Below are 20,671 nucleotides of genomic sequence, written 5' to 3'. Positions count from 1 at the left end.
TTTTACAACCGTTATGTTTACTAAAACTATCGCGAAACGCATCATCGAGATGCACTCCATTTTAATCCGCTCGGCATTTGAAATAATAATACACCGCCGTTTTTGACAACCAAATCCGTAATCATTATTATATTGTTCCTGTTTTAATGATTTATTATATATATTATATTCCCCATAATACATGTTATATTATAGCCACGTAATATATTCCGAAACTGTCGATCCTCGATGTGTAATATATTATGCACTTATAGACTCTTCACATGCGATTACCATCACCTTCCGATGTATACCTGTTAATATTATATATATATATATAGTTCGTAGAATAATATTATATTAACCACTAACCAAACGTCCAATATCCCGATTACACATTTTGTTTGCGTATTAGGTACCGACATACATATATTCACCGACGTTGTACTCTATAGCTAGGTATTTGTATATATAATTAGCACTTACCATGTCTCGCATAATATAGTTTATGTTAAAATGTATTATTATATGGGTACATAATATATGCTATATATATCGTATAAACTCGTTCAACATTGATTTTAAGTATTTTATTTTAAATCGAGTTCTCGTAATGGGTTTAAATTATGCACCAATTCTATTTCTCAATAATAAAAATGATTTTAAAAGCTACATTTTTAGAAACTGATTAAATTATACTACCTGTATATATTATTGTTATTTTTTTTTAACGCATTCGAAGCAAATGAACAATAATTAATTTGATTTTATAAGTGCATAATATATTGTATTCAAAAATTTAAACATACCGCTATATGTGAGTATAATATAATACATTGATAATTTGCCACTCTGTGTATCTAAATATTTTTTATCTAAATGATTATACATTTTTGTAATAAATAAACAAAATTTATAAGTTTATATATGCATAATATATGATGAAGATGAATGTATAGACGTAATTGGAGGATGGAATTCAAACTCAATCCCCTGTACTAACCTAACTATATGTAGAGTGGATAGAGTATTGAGTGTATTAGTTAGAGCATAACAACAAATGTAAAGGTATTTAATTTAAATGGTTAAAATAACTAAATTTGAATATATTAAACGGAAAATGGAGAGGGAAACGGAAAAGAATTCTAAGTTACAGTTTTATTAGCCATTTAAGTTCGTGACGAAATTATAAATTGTAATACACTCTATATTTGACTTTGGATAATAGTCTCTAGTTTCGATTTCTTTGTTTTCAACTGCTTTTGGTTGAACAACCTGAATGTTTATTAAGGTTCCCGAATGAGACGCTTAATTTTAATTAATTCTAAACGACCATAAATATATACGAATTCGTTAAGTTTAAACGGATTTGGAAAGTTAATACTTATATTGTATCAGTTGAAATTAAATGTAACTCTAACCCCATAAAAGAATACTCTGTAGGTTAATTATACATTGAATTATTGTCATTTATAAGAAGATTTTTTAAGTAAGTAATTAATTCAATTTAGGAATTTACCATTATTGAAAAATAGAAGAATTAAATCCAAAACCACAGGATATATGAATTAATTAGATTTCAATTTTGGCATGCAAAATAACGTATAACATCATAAACTGATAATAATATTTTGTTTTTAATGCTAAATGTTGATTATTATTTTATTATAAACGCGTGTTCGTAGACAATTATTAATTTTTATTGTATAGTAATAGCCAAGTATGGCCCAAGTCCCTAAGAAGTCTCTAACATTTAATAAAATGTCACAAAAACGTATTATATCCGCAAGCATGACTTGCTTCAGTAATAACTATCAATAGAAAATAGTTTTAATTTATTATTTTTTTTTTTAATCTGTTTTTAAGTAACTAGGTATATTAACCACATCACGCTTTTTATTGTGCGTTTTCATATAGCTTTTTCTATGTTAATAATTTTTTCTTGCTATCTATGATATTCAAATAGTTATTATTTATTTAAGCCACAATTGAAATGTTCCTATATACTTTTCTTAGTATATAAACCGACGAATACTATAAATGTATTATTAAATTATTATAATCATAGAATCACTTTGTATAAACGTTATATTTCAAATAAAAAATAAATAAATACAATATGATTCAAGTCATTATAGTCAATTTTTTGAATATTAAGTATTTTTCAATAGATGTTTAATCTGGCGCAAAAAAATGGGCAAACAATAATAGGTATCAAAGAAAAAAAAATTAAATATATCTTAACGTAAGGAAAGAGAATAATTTTGTGACCCTCGAGTCCTCTTTAAAATCTATTCTTGTCTATAGGTATTATTAAAAAGCCACTACTACATAACTATAATTGCTCAACAATTACAAATTTGCATGTAGATTATACCGGATTTTTTTTCTTGTTTCAGAAATCAAGGCATCATAGGCTTCAAGAAATTCACGGCAGTAACACACAGGTATCGGTGACCGACGATGGTATTCTACCGCTGCCGACAGCCAAACCCGGCGATGAGTATGTGCAAGAATCGGACGAAGACGTGGAGGACAACGGTGGTGACGACGACGATGAAAACGATGACGACGACGGCGATGAAAGTGACGAAGAAGGTGAAGAGTCAGCCGAAGTGTTGGAAAAACAGAGTAAGTTTTTGACGAATTTCATAGTAATGAGTATCGTATTATATGTTTATGCACACATATTTTAAATAGAATTCGTCTTGAGCGCACAGACTAGAAAAACAAAAATTAAAAACCAGTGTAATCGCTAAAAAAATCTTACCTCACACTATAGAAACTTGCTCACCATTATATTACAGTAAGCTTTCTCGTTCACTAAACGTTGTTGTCCAACGGACGGTATAATAGCCTCAGGATACCAAGATGATGATAGATAACGTGAACTCTGTAGACGTGTAAAGCGCTAATTTTTTTTTCCCCTCGAAAAGAGCATTTTTTATCGCCAGACTTTAGAACAATGTGTTACACGAAATGCACGCTGTCTCTGTAAAGTTTTGAAGGGTGTTGCTGCTGCAGTATAATATATAAATTATGTATGGTTGCGGGCCGCGACCGTTGTTGTCGTTGTCGTTCTTCGAATATTGGTGTAGCCACCACCGCCTCGGTAATATTATTGTTGTAGGTACATATTTTATAACTCGATATTTGGAAAATGTTATGTATAGATAATGCTGTGCCAACCTGACCTGAACCTAACCTCAAATCATTTGTAAATTTATCTATAGTCTGACCTGACCTTAGACATTGTCCAATCACCAACCATTAACGATCTATTGCTTTCCAAATATCGAGTGGTCTTCTGTGATAAAATAATAATATTATCTTCGTTTATTCTATGTGTATATAATGTATAATATTATGTGAAAACGAGCTCGAGTGCCCGACGTTTGAAAATAAATAATTATACCTATACACGACGTTCACGAGTCACGACCAGTCAGTCACCCTGTTCTAAATACATACTATATACCTAACCTAACTCCGGACTTGGGAAACAATTTTAATTACAATACGCAGTATTGTCATTGCTAGCAAGAAAGCATTTAAGTTGCACGCTTGTATGCAATATATAGAGCAGTATACACAAGTACCTTAATAGTTATAAACTCGCTAAAAGTTTTACTGTACATATTATATTTGATTAACATCGAATAGTCCGAACTTGTAATATTGCAGCGTACAGACCAGAGGAACCTGTGCGCAACACAAATTTCGAATTAAATAAATAATAATGATTTTAACGACGTGTAACATATGGTACACACGCATTATAATAATTATTGTTATTATTTAAACTGACGCGGTACTGCGATTTTCTGTTTCTTGATACATTAGTGTAATCTACATGCAATTACCCCCTTTACGATTGAACTTGTGAAAAAAAAAACATGCAAATAATTTGCATGCCATTATCAAGAATTTGCTCTACTATTTTTCAGAATTTTAATGAGAAAACTGGAAAACGTGGCAAGCCGTACTCTAGCTGTATGTGCGTGTAGAAAAAAAATTAACATTTATTCGTCTAAAATCGATCAGCATTTGTGTAGCAAATCGAAGTAATTTATTACATATTTACATTGGTATATTTAATAATTGAAATTATTCTATTGGAAAGGTGACTGCAGACACTGCAGTACCTACTGAGAGTCATAATGTATTATATTATAATATTATTACACTACATAAAATAGGTAGTCGAATGAATATATTCATTTATTTATTTATTGATGAATTTAACGTCCCGTGGGTAAGGTTGATGTATAATACAATACGAGATAATTCATTAAATATACATGCCACTAAACATATATAATTTTAACTTAGACCGCGTATTATATGGTCTCTAAATAAAACATAGATATTTTAATATATGTGTACGTAAGCAAAAGTGTCGCGAGTATTATTTTCGCAACGTTTGAGATAATATTTTTGCCAGTTGACACGGAATCAAAGAAAATATAATATTGTATTATTAAAGTATAACACATCGTACGTCATAATATCCGCACTTCGCGGGTACATTGAATCAACCTTTTTACAAACGGTTCGCACTTGGGGGTAAGATGGTTTTGACTTTGACACGCAACGTGCTGCTGAAAATAATTCCTCGGTGGAATTAATAATTTTATTCGCACGATGTTTTCGAGTCCACATAATTTCGGCAAACATTCGAATTGTTTGCGTTACGCGAGAACGCACGTTATATTATTCGTTCGGGTCTGTTGGTGTTTTTGTTTTTGCATTATTATTATAACGACAAGTAACCAGACTAAATAAATACTCAGAAAATAACACTATATCCCAGTGGAGGGTGTAATTTACGAAAACTCGGACCTGTGATAATTATTTCCCGAGGGTGGAAATATAACGAACGTGATGATGTGTGTACTTACGTAGTTACGCAGGTATATGCACGCCGCACCGCTACCGCCTCTGTGTCGTAAATAGTCATGTGCTGACTGCATTAGAGTCCAGATTTACGTTTTTTTTTTTCTGCGTCACTATAATAATACAGTAATAATTGACGGCAGACCGTAAACGGTTATAATATCGTTTTGCTCGAATCGCTATATATTTTTTAGGTAAACGTAAATCACGCGACTAGCCCGAAACGATTATTTTTTAATACGTCCTATTCGTTAATAATTATATTTGATTTAACCCTTGTTATTAAAATAGTTTACGATTTACACACGATACACTCGTGCACCTACGCGTATACATTAATAATATATTATACAGTGTCGCTCGCGTATTGTTATGTTGTTATTTATCGTTAATACGATCAAATTACAGGTACAATATTGCATATAATTTATTTTGTATATTGTTTGTTGCCGAGACCGCTATATTCTAGTTTATACCGAGAGTAAACGACACACATCAAATATACATTTTCGTGATACCTAGTTTACTTTTTTACGTTAGAACACGTGCTTGTGCCTTATGGTTCTTATCTACACAGTACCGCCAAATTACGTTTTGAATATCCTTTTGCCGTAGCTATATGGGCGCGAATAAAACGTACTTAAGTACCTACCTAGTTGAAAACGTCGCTCAAAATATTTGAATCGTACTAGCGCGATTGTTTCAAATTAAATTGTGTATTATTGTATTAGTTGAAAATAAAATTGAAGTTCAAGCTTGCTCTGACTTTCTACTCGATATTATTCTCATACATTAAGTTGGTAAAATTGTAGATCGATAAAAAAATAAAAGAAACATTCAAGTACATGTTTAAATAGAAAAAATGCACTGTAATAATAAAAGAAGAGTAAATATAAGCATTTTTATAAGTGACTTTTAGTCACTTTATCAACTTTTTTTTTTTATTAAAACTAAGTTATGAAACAAATTTTTATTGTACAAACACAATGTTATAAAAAAGTATGTAAGAAAATTTATAATTAACAAATTAAAATCAGAACATTTTTTTCCAGCCTCCTTATTAGCAAAATTATTAATTATTATTTTGATCTATACCTCTTTCTTTTTTTACCATTAATTAATATTATATAATGTACCTATTATATATATATATATATATATACCTCCTAATGTATAATCGTGTAAAACATGTTTATATTTGCATTGGCCTAAACGTAATATCGGTTTAAAAAGAGGGCCCTTCTGTTAATCCATATATAATGTATACACACATGTATAATCGTAGCATATAATAATGTTGTCCACTAAAGTAGATCGTAGTTTTACAAACCAAATGCATTTATATAACAGATACACGAAAGTTTTCGAGCATGGTTTTAACGAAATCTTTCATTTTAATTTAATTTTTTAGTTTTGTAATATTCGGATTGTATGTGAGTGCGTTTGTGCGTAAGCAGCTGTCACTCGTTTATAAAGATTTACTGTTTAAAATAGAAAATTATATGACAAATCTGTTATAACGTTCATAAAATATGTGCCCATCAAGTCAGCTTTTTTGTTAAAATTATACCCATGTATTCGGTAATTGGTGAAGACTTAAAGCCACTGTGCATTTAGAAGGTTTTTTTTTAGAGTTTTTACGGATTATAATAAAAAAAAAAAAAACTATATAATAATATAACGCAGTAATACATACAGCGAATGTGCGCGTGACTTTTACGTATATAGTATATACGTTTCGAATTCAAACCCTCCGCCGGCTGTATAGCTGATGTCGTTGGTCTATCGGGTTGATACACAACATATACTTTAGTATAATATATGTAATACGTTTACGCGTAATGGCGTGGTTGTTAGGGCACACTACGCTAAACGCCACCGTAATGTGAGTTGTACGTGTACGGTGGCGGTTATAACCGCGTTCATCGATATGAGGCATATTATTGCGGTGCAGTAACCGTGCACGTCAAAATCCAGAGAACTCGAAATTTTCTATTTTTCCTCGCTTGAAAATAAAAACCGTCAATATGATACCTAGTATGTTGCGCATTCACATCAGACGATTTTCGAATATATTATTACGTCTTATTGTATGGCGTATTATACACACAAACACATAAATATATTGTAATATAGTTGGGCGGCGCCGTCATCGAGTCTGTGGAGAAACCGAGCCAAAGTTTTACAACCAAGCAAACACTGCGTTTTTCCATTTTTCAGAGTAAATTATGTGATTAAATTATTCAATATTGACATAATATATATTTTATAAAGTTTTTTTTTCTCAAAATGTTACTAATAAAATAATTAAATATATATTATTATGAAAAAATGAGATTGAATTATATATTTAAGAGAAAAATTGCAATGTATAGGTACTTCAAATGAACTGTTCCTCCCAAATATTCATTCTGGATCCATGCCTGCATGGTATATGTGTGTGTATGTGTATGTGTATTTGAATCTAGCATTTTTTTTTTTTGCATTAGATTTGATAAAGTCTTCTTCGCATTTTCCCGGGGGAGTTGTAAAACTGGCGTGTATGTGTTATTGGGTCGGTGGGGGTTAGTTCTCGGTGGGTAGCGACAGCAGTAGCAATCGGGTAGAAGCAAGCGACGGTGTGTGAGTGTGTGTATATATGTAATTTATAATATGGTACGAGTGACTATCTTTAGGGCCGACCCAGTGGCAATATACTAAACACACGCTTGCAAACATTACGTGTATACAGGGTGATCCATTTCAAACTGATACATCCGAATCAACTATTGATATGTTTGGATAGCAGAGAAAATGACAAGACAGTGGTGTATTTACCTCGGGGCAAAAGTCTGTTGTGCTTTAGATTACATTAGATATACTCCACTAATCTAAACAGTTAATTTAATGTTTAAAAAAAAAACTAACTAACTGTTTATTCGATAAATTCAACTATAAGGTGTATATCAAAAACTTCACCATATATGATAAAAACGGTAAAAAAAAAAAAAAAAAACCATCAGTAAAATCAGTTAATAAATGGTTCACTCCGTATTTACTCTCGCCGCATATGCGTGTAAATTAATGTGACACGCCGTCATCGCGCATTCGTTGGTCGCATAGCTGAGACATTTACTGTCACTGTCGTTCGTGTATGTACTTACATAATATTATAATATTATAATACATTGAACAGTCGGCAGCCGGCGCCAGTAAGTTCGATTTTTTTCTCTGTGTATAGTAAAACGCCTAATTGGTCGGTTATTCGCGTGCGAGACTATATTAGTTGTTTTTTATATTCTGTTGTCCTATTATATTTATACATATTATAGTATATACCACTGGTATTTCTCTCTCTCTCTCTTTTTTTTTATACACACACGCACACACTTTATATCGTGTTAAGGTTTTTCTACACGAGTCTGTGTCGCCGTAACAGCGCTACGTACAATAGTAATAATAATACTATAGCCTTTCAACCCTATCGGCAATAATTTTTCGTATTGTAAACGTATGAGCGTCATCCTTTTTGGAGCATAAAACACACCCAAACCACATTATATTATAAACATATTACACATCGTTTGGATATAAATATATAATATATTATAATACGCACGCACTCGGTTCCCATACCTTTACGACTTATACGCGATCACTATAGCCCGACCAGAATAATAATTTACGAGCCCCACCCTCCATCGTGACCATCGAAGTATAATAATATCGTTGGATAAGCATACGTATTATATACACGTATACAAAGTAAACCGTCATGATTTCTCGTTTTCTAAATAGTAAACGAAAAAACACGGTGCATTGGATGAACGTGAAAAATAAAATATTTTGAATAGGTATTAAAAATTATCCTTTACCAAAACATCCATCATACACAACACGTAAAGTTACCATTTTAAGTATTTATAGGCAGATATATATGTTATATGTACTATCGTTTCCTTAATTATTATCAAATAACTCATGTGTCTTGTTCAACTGTTGGAAAATTAATTGATTATAATGTTTGTAAAGTAAATGCAACTATAGTTAAAATTATAATACATTTTTTAACACAAAGATTATAATTTATAATTTATTAAATTATGATGATATGGAATTTAATACATACTGTTTTTAAACATTTGATGGTTTTGGTTTCAAATTGCAACAACTAAATAAAATCCATTTTTTTCTTCATGACTCCACTTTTTAATGGGAATGTAATATTCTCAGCAATTATTACTTTCTAACAATATTTGGATGTTTCTTTCATAGCTAAGTATTATAACCATTATAAAAATATAAAAATATATTTAAAATATTTATTTATTACATGGTTATAAAAACTTTTTTTTTTTAGTTCAGTGCAACAATCAGATAAATCTGAATTTATCTAGTTGTTGAATCAATTGAAGCTATGCTGTAACCACACATAGTTTTATTTTATCATATCTTAGTATCTTACCGGAATTTATGTCATTTGATACTTATCTATGTAATTTTAAATTGTATTATATCACCAATAGATAAAATATTTTAACTAAATAAAGACTTTCTATTAGAATGATATTTCTACCTATTTGTTTAAAAGGTATAAAAGGTACCTATTCAGTATAATATCTAGATTGTGTTAATACATGATACGTCAGCTTACAAACATATTTAGTGTAGGCGTAGAATAGAGTATTGAAGTCTTAAAACCCTTTCAAGCCCAACGATATTTTTGAAATCATGTATAATATACATGTACATTGTACATTGTATATCGATGATGTATTAAACAACCCACAATTTTCCAATAAGGACTAAATACACATAAATAAATACCACTCGATAATATTTCAAAGAAAACGATGATTTTATTGACCCCTATTGTCTTCAAAGTAAGCATTTAAATAGCAATAAATTTTCATGAAACGAAATACTTCGATTGCTTAGTGCGGTTCTGAATACTTCAAAATAGTAACGGCGTAATAGAAATTGTAGAATATTAATTTTATAAAATAGAATTATATTTTTCCTCGAGCTCTGTATACACGGTAGTTCACCTACGCGATGCGTGGTTTGTGTCAATGGAGCTATTTACGTTTCTGTACAATAATGATAATATACACTGTGCATGTGTATCTATTCAATTATATTATATTATATTGTTTTTATTTATCTCGTTGCTCATTATTATAGGTACGACCACCTTCTTTAAACAATACGCCTTCTCAGAATTAGGGTATATATATATATATATATATTGTTGTTAACAACAATAATATAGCTCGAGCGATGCCGTCACGGCAAAAACGCATTTTTGTTATTATTACATTTCACTGCGGAAAAACATTCCGTGAGAACGGCAGCTGTCGCTGGCGTTTCATTCGTATACTTTATACGTGTATAAATGCGTATCGTACGAATAAACGGCCATACGCGCGTATAATGAATAAAAAAACGATAATATACGAAAAACGCACACTAATATAATATGGCGTAATGCCGTAATGTATAACTGCGCCGTTTTCGTTGCCTATTTGCGATCGTCGGATTATTACTATTACTGTTTCGGTCTCGCGCGCGTGCGCGCCGTTAAATTGCCTAATAAAAGCGCCGTCGTTGCAGGCGACCCGGCGGCGGTGTCGTTTGTGCCTTCACTCGTTGTCGTAGCAAACGCATTATAATATAATATTATGTTGAAATTAATTTTATTACGACGTGAAAACTCTTCTGTAAAACTGGTTCGTTTCGATAATGTTTTATTTTATCGAAACTGGGCACCGTTTGATAGAGACGTACCTATTAGAATAATATAGCTAAAAGTACGCACATTGTTCAGTTATATTTTTAGGTACTGTAAATTATAATAATATTACAAGCTATTTTATTAAAATTAAAAATATTGTCCTATTTTTATCAATAATTAACCAATTAAAACGTTTTATTAAGCCTCGATTTAATTGAATTCTATGTTGTTATTGTGTACTAATAATATAGCTGTATAAGCTTACAGGATTTAATTTTTATCCATATACTATGTTTTGTTTTCGATTTCATAGTAAAAAAATTAAAAAACTTACATTTTTCTTGCAAAAGATAATATTTTTATCATAAATGTCATTATTGTGTAGATTCATTAAAATATATTGCATCTTTCACGTGCAAAACTTAGAACAAAATAGAAGCATCTTGCTATATAATTAACTCATAATATGACGTGTAGATATATTGAATTTAATACGCACCAAAAAATTACTTGAGAGTAAATTATTTGTTCTATGACAAAAAGTGATTTTTCTTTGTCAAGCGAACATCTTTAAGTTATATCACAAATTTATGTATTCTTAATAAATAGTCATTATTTCCTACTCAAAAGTAATATATAAAATATACTTTTTCATAATTGAGAAATAAAATGTAAAAACACTTTCTTTATTTGCAAAGATAAGCTTTATTTATGTTCAAAACAACGATTTGTTCATTATATACTTTAAAACATAAATTATCAATGTATACAATTTTAGAGATTATAATGCTTACTCATAAGATTTTTTACAATATAATATTATCACAAATGTTTTTGTTTTATATTTTTATACGTAACTATATTACATAAAAAATGTATATATATTTATAAAACTAAACATCTAAAGGTTTAATTGTTTAGTAACTTAAATATACAAAAATATGTAAATGAAATATCAAAAATATGCTTTTATTTATTAAACAGCTAATCATTGTGTTAAAAAAATTGTTTTTATGTTTTATATTTTGCATCTCCACTGTAGTATACACCACAATTATTTAAAATATGGCATTAAAGAATGCTAATTATAATATATATATATACATATTTAAAAATGTCTATCTTTTACTTGTATAATTATTTACTAAAGAATGTATTTTATTATAATCTAAATATTAGCATTTCATTTTTCAGTCTCATATTATCCAGTATTTTTAATACACTTAAGTATATACATATGTAATATTTATATTTATATTATGAGTGACACTCGTTGAATAAGTAAAGTAATTTATATTTTTAAATAAAACATAAAGATAAAAATAATGCATAAATAGTGATTTAATTACATATTTTAAGGACTGACACAAAATTTTCAAATCTTTACACTTATATGTGACTTAATTGAGTTATACAATTTTAAACCAGCGGAGGACCTTTTTGGTATAATTGGTATGAATAATTATGCAAGTTCAAAATACTGAACTCATTAAATAAATAAAATAGTCAACTACTAACGAGAAACATTAGTCCATACACTATATAAATTTCTTGGTGAGATGAAATTTAATTCACTGGAAGTCTTGCACAATGGAATCATTTAAAATATAATGCTGACAAAGAGGGAATTGGAAAGGAGGTTCACATATAAAAGAATCAACCTTAGTAATAGGTATCGTTTCATAATTTTGTACGGAACAGCAAAAATAAAGTTACAATTAATATGAATACTATATTACTATGTATATTTTAGTTGATATAAGTTAACGATCAAACTTCAGATTGAGTGATATTATTTCTTAATTTTCTGAATGTTTTTTGGTTGAAATTTAGATACTGGCTACATTCAATGTTCTGTTTTTCGTTAATTATTTTAATTTAAACTCAAGTTTAAGCTAATTTTAGTAATTAAATAGTAATAGTAGTAATCAAAATATATTACTTTAATATAATAAAAGCTCGTAGAAATAATGATTATTATTGTGGCCATATCAAGTGCACTTAGTCGAGAACTTATTGAGGAATGATTGGAATTAATTAATTTTGTACTTAAGCAATACAAAAATTGTGAAAAAATGTTAAGTCAACATTATATATATACGATTTTAATTGCCTATTTCTAAATTTATAGTAACTGTCGATTTATCAAGACAGTATATACATCATTATTAACGATAACAGTATATTTTATCCATAGACTTTATACTGAGTTTAAGGTCTATGATTTTATCATAAATATTTATTTTAATTTAAGTTAATAATTTGATTATAACCCTCCAAGTAAATCAAGAACATAAATTAATAAAAAATATCAGCGTGTTAATAATAAAAAATACCATATTTTTAATTATGTACGATATAGATATGAAAATGGGAATATTTGTAACGAACGATATCTAGAACAACTTATCCAACTATAATGCAGTGTTTTTTATATGATAGAGTACATTGTAGAGTAAGTTTTAACTTTAATTTCAATGATCTATATTAAACAGTTGAGTAATTAATTATTATGAATAATCATCTTATATAGATTAACTTTTTTTTGTTATTCCATAATTAATAGTGTATAATTATGACGATTGTTATAATTGTTTTGAAATATGTGTGACATGTTAAAAGTAAATAAAATGAATAATCAATATTATAAATTATTTGTTTTTATTCGCGGTTCACATTGCTCGAAAAGGAGCACATTGACGGTAACATATACATATACTACAATGTATGTGAATTTTTAAATATTTTCTATTTACATTTCTGCCATGGCGCTGTGAGGACTGCTTTTGATACGGTTTAATATTGTGACTTTTATAAATCGCTATTTTTCTATTTCAAACTGTTAATTAATTTAATGATTTGTCTCAGTTTGTTATTATAATCGGATAAAAATTATTCAAAACGATTTTCACAAATTATCTTGTATATTGGAAACAAAACTTTTAAAGATAACAGCGATAGCACAATAAAGGCCACATCGTTTGCATGTCAGATTCCTGTAAAAAATTATTTAATCAACGAAGTTTATTCAAATATTTTTCAAATTAAATAATTGTTATTAACCATGGTACTTTTTATAGGATTTAAAATTCAAAGTCATATTTAAAAATAATAGCACTTTTTTATTAAAAAGTAAATTATAATATTCGTAGGTTAGTAAAATACAATTGTATTTATAATTTGGTAATGCAGTTAAGTTTAAGTCATTGTATAGTTTTTATAAATACTATCTTAGTCTATTCTAAAATGTCATAATAAAAATTAATAAATTAAAACTTAATAGTGTGTATCTTATATTACATTTACCTACATATGTAATACGTCAGATTTAATAACACAATATGTCTTAATCAATCGACTTAAACATATTTAGTATAAAGTATATTGATATGCCAACTTGTTATGTTATTCATCATCCATCACTATAATAATGACAATACTGTTTAAGATTTGTTTTAAGTAAAATTCATAAAATAAAACACCAATATTATACAAAATAAAAATGAATAATGATCCAATGTTAATACTTAAGTCATAATTTTAAATCATATTTTTTTTTTTCAAAGCTATGCGGTCAGCGCTTTTTATATTATACGTACCTATATTATTATGGGCTCTTGTCCAATAAGTGCTCGTAAAAATAATTTATGAGTAAAGATTTTCAAAGTGTATTGAATAATGAACATTGTTGTAATGAATATGATATGAGTAACCTTAAATAAATAAATTAAAATTCCAAGTTTTATAATTTATAATACCAAAAATTATCAATTTTATAAATTCTAAATTCTAAAAACCAAAATAAGCAGTATAAATAAAATACACTATAGTAAGATTATTAAAATTTAAACGAATTAGATTAATTGTTTTATAATATTATAGGTAATTTATAAAAAAAATATATTATGATTATGTATTTCTCATAGACATAAGCATAATAATATAATACTTAAATAAGTATATTTAATTTTTAACTATAAACATAGACACATGGTGATTACATATAATCGATAAAGAACTGATTTTATTTTTCTAATTCCCGCGTCTATTATTATTTGTTTGCAAGAAAAATGTCATGGAAGTTATGGAGTTTTGCCGATAGGAATTCTAAAGTTGTTCAGTCGAGATTTAAAACGGCATTTATTCAGACATTTCTTTTTTTCGACGATTTTGTTTTTACTTCTTCCCCTTTTTTGTATACCTATTGTCATTTTCTCATCCATTATTTATTCGAATTTCCTTTCAGGGATCGTAAAAGTATGATTATCTATATCACGTATAAATAGTTATTACGAATAATTTATAATATAAATATTATAATCGAACGCAATACTTGCGTGCAGCAGTAGGTAACATACGTAATTGTTCATATGTCATAAATAACATTCGTGCACGTACTTATAATAATATTTTGAGTAATTTGATATTAAATGCGTCGTATATCTCTTTCACTGATATCTAAAAATCTTTATAAAGACAACGTAGTGAATACATATTATAATTTCTTTGGGCTTTTATTGTACATACGAATTACGTTTCATATATAATATAATAAAAATGTATCTTCTTCCAAACGTTGTTTTGATCAATTTTTATATTTCGTTGCTCGAAAATGTTCATTAGAACATAATTATTAGGACTTCCATTAATAGTTTTATTTATTTGTGAAAATGTTTTCTCCTGAATAACCAGTACATTATTATAATTGATGTTTTACAAATCAATTTACCTAGAATTCTCGTAAGTATATTTGATATATTATTCGAATCGTTATTACAATAACTATGTAACGACTAACGAGCCAGAAGGTGTTTATAGATTTTTAAATATCTAATAAACAAAATTAGCTTTTTTCATGGCACTGGGTGGACTAAAAAAAAAACTCATTTTAATAAATGTCTATATTAATTTTAAATAACTTATTAAGTCATTCTTCTTTGAAGTACCTACTTTGAGGTATAAAATATTTAATGTTTTTATTTTTAAATGGAATTAATTTAATACCTATTTTTCTTAAGTTTTAATTTAACAGTAATTAATTGTTTATTTAAAAATCAGTCAGAAATTAATAATTACCTATAATAATTTATTCATGATTTAAATTTTCAAAATCAAAAAATGATTAGTATTATTTACAAAAATGGTTCACATATACATTTTTCTAAATCTCAATTTTACAAATTCAAATTTTCTAAGTTGATGGTATAATTCAATACTATATATATTATTAGCTATATATTTGCATTCAAGGATACTTACCGTGATATGAAGTGTATAGTCGATATTATTTGATATTACTATAACATTTTAGTATTATTAGGTAATATTATTTATTGAAGTATATTAATTAACAATACATTTTAAAAATAATTATAGTATTTTTCTTTTCTGATATTACCTATTATTTTATTTAAATTCAATTCAATAACTACTACCCACCCTCCACTCTCATTGAGTTATAATATTTATAAGAAAAAAAAATGATACTACATATTTAATAACACTTATTATAATTATTAACAAATTACTAGTAAACAGTGCCCCATACATATCCAAACAGGTTGGTGTGTTTTCAGTGGCGTAGTGTCAAAATAATATCGTTCAACCATAAATGTTCTTTTTCACGGTACAATTGGTATAATTCTAGTACATCTCAGCTTAGGTGTACTTTAATTCAGGAATATAAGGCGTTTAAAGTTTTTAGGCTAAGTAAACAGAAGTTGGGTTTATCCAAGATGTGTTCATTTCGTTTATATGTAGACAATGTGTAATTCGTCTGTGATAAAAAAACATGCAGTTCTGAATTTTCAGTGTAACTCAGAATAATATTGTATACAAAAAATAACTGTTTATTCTTATATTTTAAATTTAAATTAAAATTTTTTTTACAAATTAAAAACTAAATAAAATGATATAATTTACGAAATTAATATTGTCGTAGTACATTCAATTCATAAATTATGTTTATTTATATTGTTTAAGATTTTAAGATTTATTTTATTTTTAAAATAAATGATGCGTTGTTTTGTATAATATAATAAATAATTATCTAGAATTTTATTTAGTTTAATTATTTTGATTATATGAGTATTTGAAATATATTATGTAAATTAGGATATCTAAATACAAATGAATTAGTAAATGTTCTCATGTGCTTATTGAATTATTCAACTAAAAAAAATTACCAATGTTCAGACTTCTATATGAAAAGTAAAAATTCAATTTTTTGTAGTATTTTTTTATTATCTTGGTGATTGAGATGAAGCTTTTTATATTTGTATCCTGTCAAAGTTTTTTTTTTATTATATTATTATTATATTTCAAAAAGTACTTTCATCCATATAACGGTTCCTTATTTTATACTTTTGTAAATATTTTTTTTTTATTTGATAGAACCTAGCATGTGATGAATACCGTAAAGAATGTTGTGTTAAAATTTAAAAATTAGATCAAATTGTTGTTTAGTTAGATAGCAAAATATTTGTATAAAAATAGTTTGCTTGCAGAAAATATTTATGTGATTCGCAGGTTGCTCGGCAACAGTTATTCACTGTCAAATTAATTATAAATATCTTAATTTAAGATTCAGCCATTGCTATCATTCTTGATAATATTATTGAAGTTGAGACTGAAGGAATAGAACATTTTAAATTTACTATTAATTTTTTATATTTTCAGTGATACTATTCTATTATTCGATATATTTAAACTTAAAAACAATAAATTAAGACATTCTAGGAAGACTACAAATATTTTTAAAAATATCGACCGATTGACGTACTTTATTATTTACAGAACTATTTTAAAACAGTTTAAAAGCATTGCAGATACTTGAATAATACCGTTTATCTGATATTAAAACTTAAGTTATTTAATTGGGTTTTCTTCGTTTTTAAAGTAAATAATTGTAAGTTTGAGTTTATTAAAAATAAATATGTATATATATATATATATAATATATATATTACCAATATTTTAAAATATAAGTTATGAATAAATTATTCCACGAAATTAAATAATCTTTACTGCTAAACTTACACGTTTGTATATAAACGTGTAGTAGCAACGGTGCTCATAATGGTAAAATATAAGAATCTTTATATTATGTAAATAAAATAAAAATAATTATAATCTTTAAAAAAAACTATTAAAAATAATCCAATTCATACAGATTTGATGAATACACACACAATGGATATCATAAAGTAATCTGTAGTTTTGTTATTATAAGATTTATTAAAGATCTAAATAGTTTTCTCATTTTAATTACCATTTTAAAAAAATAATTTTTATAGTAATTACCAGTTGAAAAAATTGTATGCTTATCACGCCCTCTAAAAAGATGTATTTACGATAGATTCAATAAGTTCGATCGGTCATATTATATGCATTATATCGAATGATTCTAAAATAAATTTCATCATTTAAATGAACAAATTAAACGAAGTGTCAAAAGTGAAAAGTCAAATGTGTATAATCATATCCTCTATTTAGTTTTTTGTTGATAATTATTATTGATGTCTGGCAATATATTCTAATTATACGTTTCAATATCTAATGCTACACATAATAGCTGATTGTATTATATCACTTTATACCAGTACATGATTCTTCTTATCGATATCTGCCTTCGATGTTTTTTTTGTTTGTTTTATAAACGTGTACCTATTAATGAAAAACAATAATAATTGTTATAGAAAAACCATCCATTATTTGTTTATGCATTTAAATAGTTATTTTAAGATTAAAAATTAAAAAAACCCATGTTACAGATAATGGATTTTTTTTAAATTCCATTTTTGTGCCACTTCGTCGAGCTTTTATGTTTTTTCTAACTGTGTGGCATTGGTTGTAAATGAATAGTAATTTCGGTTGCAATTGAAACTACGATATTATGTTAACTATACCTAAATATGTATTTAAAATTCCTGTCGTTCGATCTTTCTTGAATTTGTTGTATAAATTAATTTAAATTGCTATAAAGAAAAAACCATATTTGATGGATATATAATATATATTAAAATATCATGAGCTGATTTTATACGGTGTTGCTCATGACCAATTTAATAAAGCCAGTCGTATTTAACCCTATCCTAACACTATGAAATCACTTAAACTACATACGTTTTTAACACAGTCATTTGTATAGTTTTGACAAAATATAAAAGAAAAAATTTAAAATTACATTAAATCATTAACTATTTTTTGTTACTAATGGAAACCCAATACATACAATAAAATAGGTACATATATATTTTTCGCGAAACCTCTTTAAAATGCAACGAGGTACACATGGGATAACTATATGTACCGAATTTCAGAATTATGAATGTGAAAGACTGGGTTGTGCATCACTACACAAACAAATTACCTTATTTGATATAGGCAAATAATCATAATACAATGCATATAGCTGACACCCACCATAATGATAGTTCACTACCCATAATAATATCCTCTTTTATACCTATATAGTGTTTGTACACTATACTATATGTGTAGAATAGTAAAAAATCAAAATTGATCTAGATGTAATTTAAGTATAGGTATTTGAAACAGATAATCTTATATAATATGGATAGGAAGGTATAAGTAAAGTATATTATAATAAATAATAATGATTTATAAAGTGTTGTGAATTAAGTCTTATTGCGTATATTTAGATTTTATTCAAAAAAATTAATAACGCATGGGTTGTGTTATGTTGATATTTTATTTTTTATTTTTTCATACACCGTTTAGTCAATATTTGTGTTTAAGTTTAAATACATCTTACGAAATTTAGATTCTAATGTATACGTACTACAAAAAAATTTTTGCAATATAGTACAACATTTACGACACACGAAGTGTATAATTTTGATTGGTCTATAATATTATGTACGATGTACCTACCTCGAATAATGGTATACTGCAAAGTATGTTAGGTATTTGTTATCATATTTTAATAGTTATGCTATTTTCTATATTTCGATATATTATAATGATGCATTATAATATGGATTTATATATATATTTGATAATTTGTCCGCGTTCGTGCTTATATGTTTATACATGCATAAAAAAAGAATTTTATTTAAGCATTGAGTGAATATAGTTTATTCGCAGTGAATAATTATTGTAGTGTTCCATGCATAAAAATAAGTTGAGTTGAGGCGTAAAGAGTTTTAGACATAATATAACAACGTAAATGTGAATTTTTCGAGATATGTAAACAATAAATATTGAATATAATACATAGTACCTAAGTAATGGCGTGACGTGGACTCATCAGTAGTATAAACAATCGCTAAAGCTATACTTATACCTTTTCCCTACAATGCATGAGTCTATGCGTAGAAGCTTATTATAATATTGTTCTTTCTTGTTTACCACGTGCACAAGTGGCACTTATCATAAAAGAATTAGACAAGTAAATATTATACATAATTATTTAAATAATTGATTACAATCATTAAAAAAATAATATCGACTATTGAATATGTAAAAATAGTTCAAACTTGAAAGTCAACGAGTGCCGGTGACTAATGGCAGTTCCAGTGTCGTTCAACACAATGGAGTAAATATTATAATGATGTAGATTAAAACCACGATTGGTCGTATAATACGTTTGAAAATCGCTTATATGCCAGTACCACTACGATACCACCCTCTTTACCGATTTCAATGCAATTTCTTTTATACTATAAACTGTAATAGTCTCAAAATAGGAAAGAAAATTGGAATCGCTTATACACGTGTCATATTTCTCATACTTATAGAAAATATATTGTTGACCTGAACGTTTGTGTACTTGAGATTCTGGGTAACATTTTACCGAGCATTCTTGGCTTGTAATCTTCCGACGGCCGAAACGCCCAAAAACCAACGATGTTATTTTTAGATAACCTGCAAATAACAATAATATATAAAAATAACAGTATACCTAATACTAACAACAAAATTTAATAATATTTAGTTTTATGTTATTAGATCATGATTATGGTTTAAATTAAATTTTAGTTTAGCAATTCAAAAAAAAATATATATAACGTTTTACTACTGAAATAGAAAGCAGTGTAAGCATTTCTTATGTGCATAGTT

At 27.3% G+C, this 20,671-nt stretch overlaps 1 protein-coding gene across 2 annotated transcripts in view; it reads left to right on the top strand.

Annotated features, from left to right (window-relative positions):
- LOC114126805 (follistatin-related protein 5-like) overlaps positions 1 to 20,671 on the top strand; it is a 114,562-nt gene that overhangs the window by 68,934 nt on the left and 24,957 nt on the right. For both annotated transcript variants that reach the window (XM_050200252.1, XM_027990824.2), the window contains exon 3: positions 2,379 to 2,610. In XM_050200252.1, the coding sequence (XP_050056209.1) occupies positions 2,379 to 2,610 (232 nt within the window). The remainder of the gene's footprint in view (positions 1 to 2,378; positions 2,611 to 20,671) is intronic.

Source organism: Aphis gossypii, chromosome 1 (assembly GCF_020184175.1).
Source record: "Aphis gossypii isolate Hap1 chromosome 1, ASM2018417v2, whole genome shotgun sequence".
NCBI lineage: Eukaryota > Metazoa > Arthropoda > Insecta > Hemiptera > Aphididae > Aphis > Aphis gossypii.
Note: the sequence above shows the minus strand (reverse complement) of the source record. Positions and strands in the feature narration are given on the sequence as shown.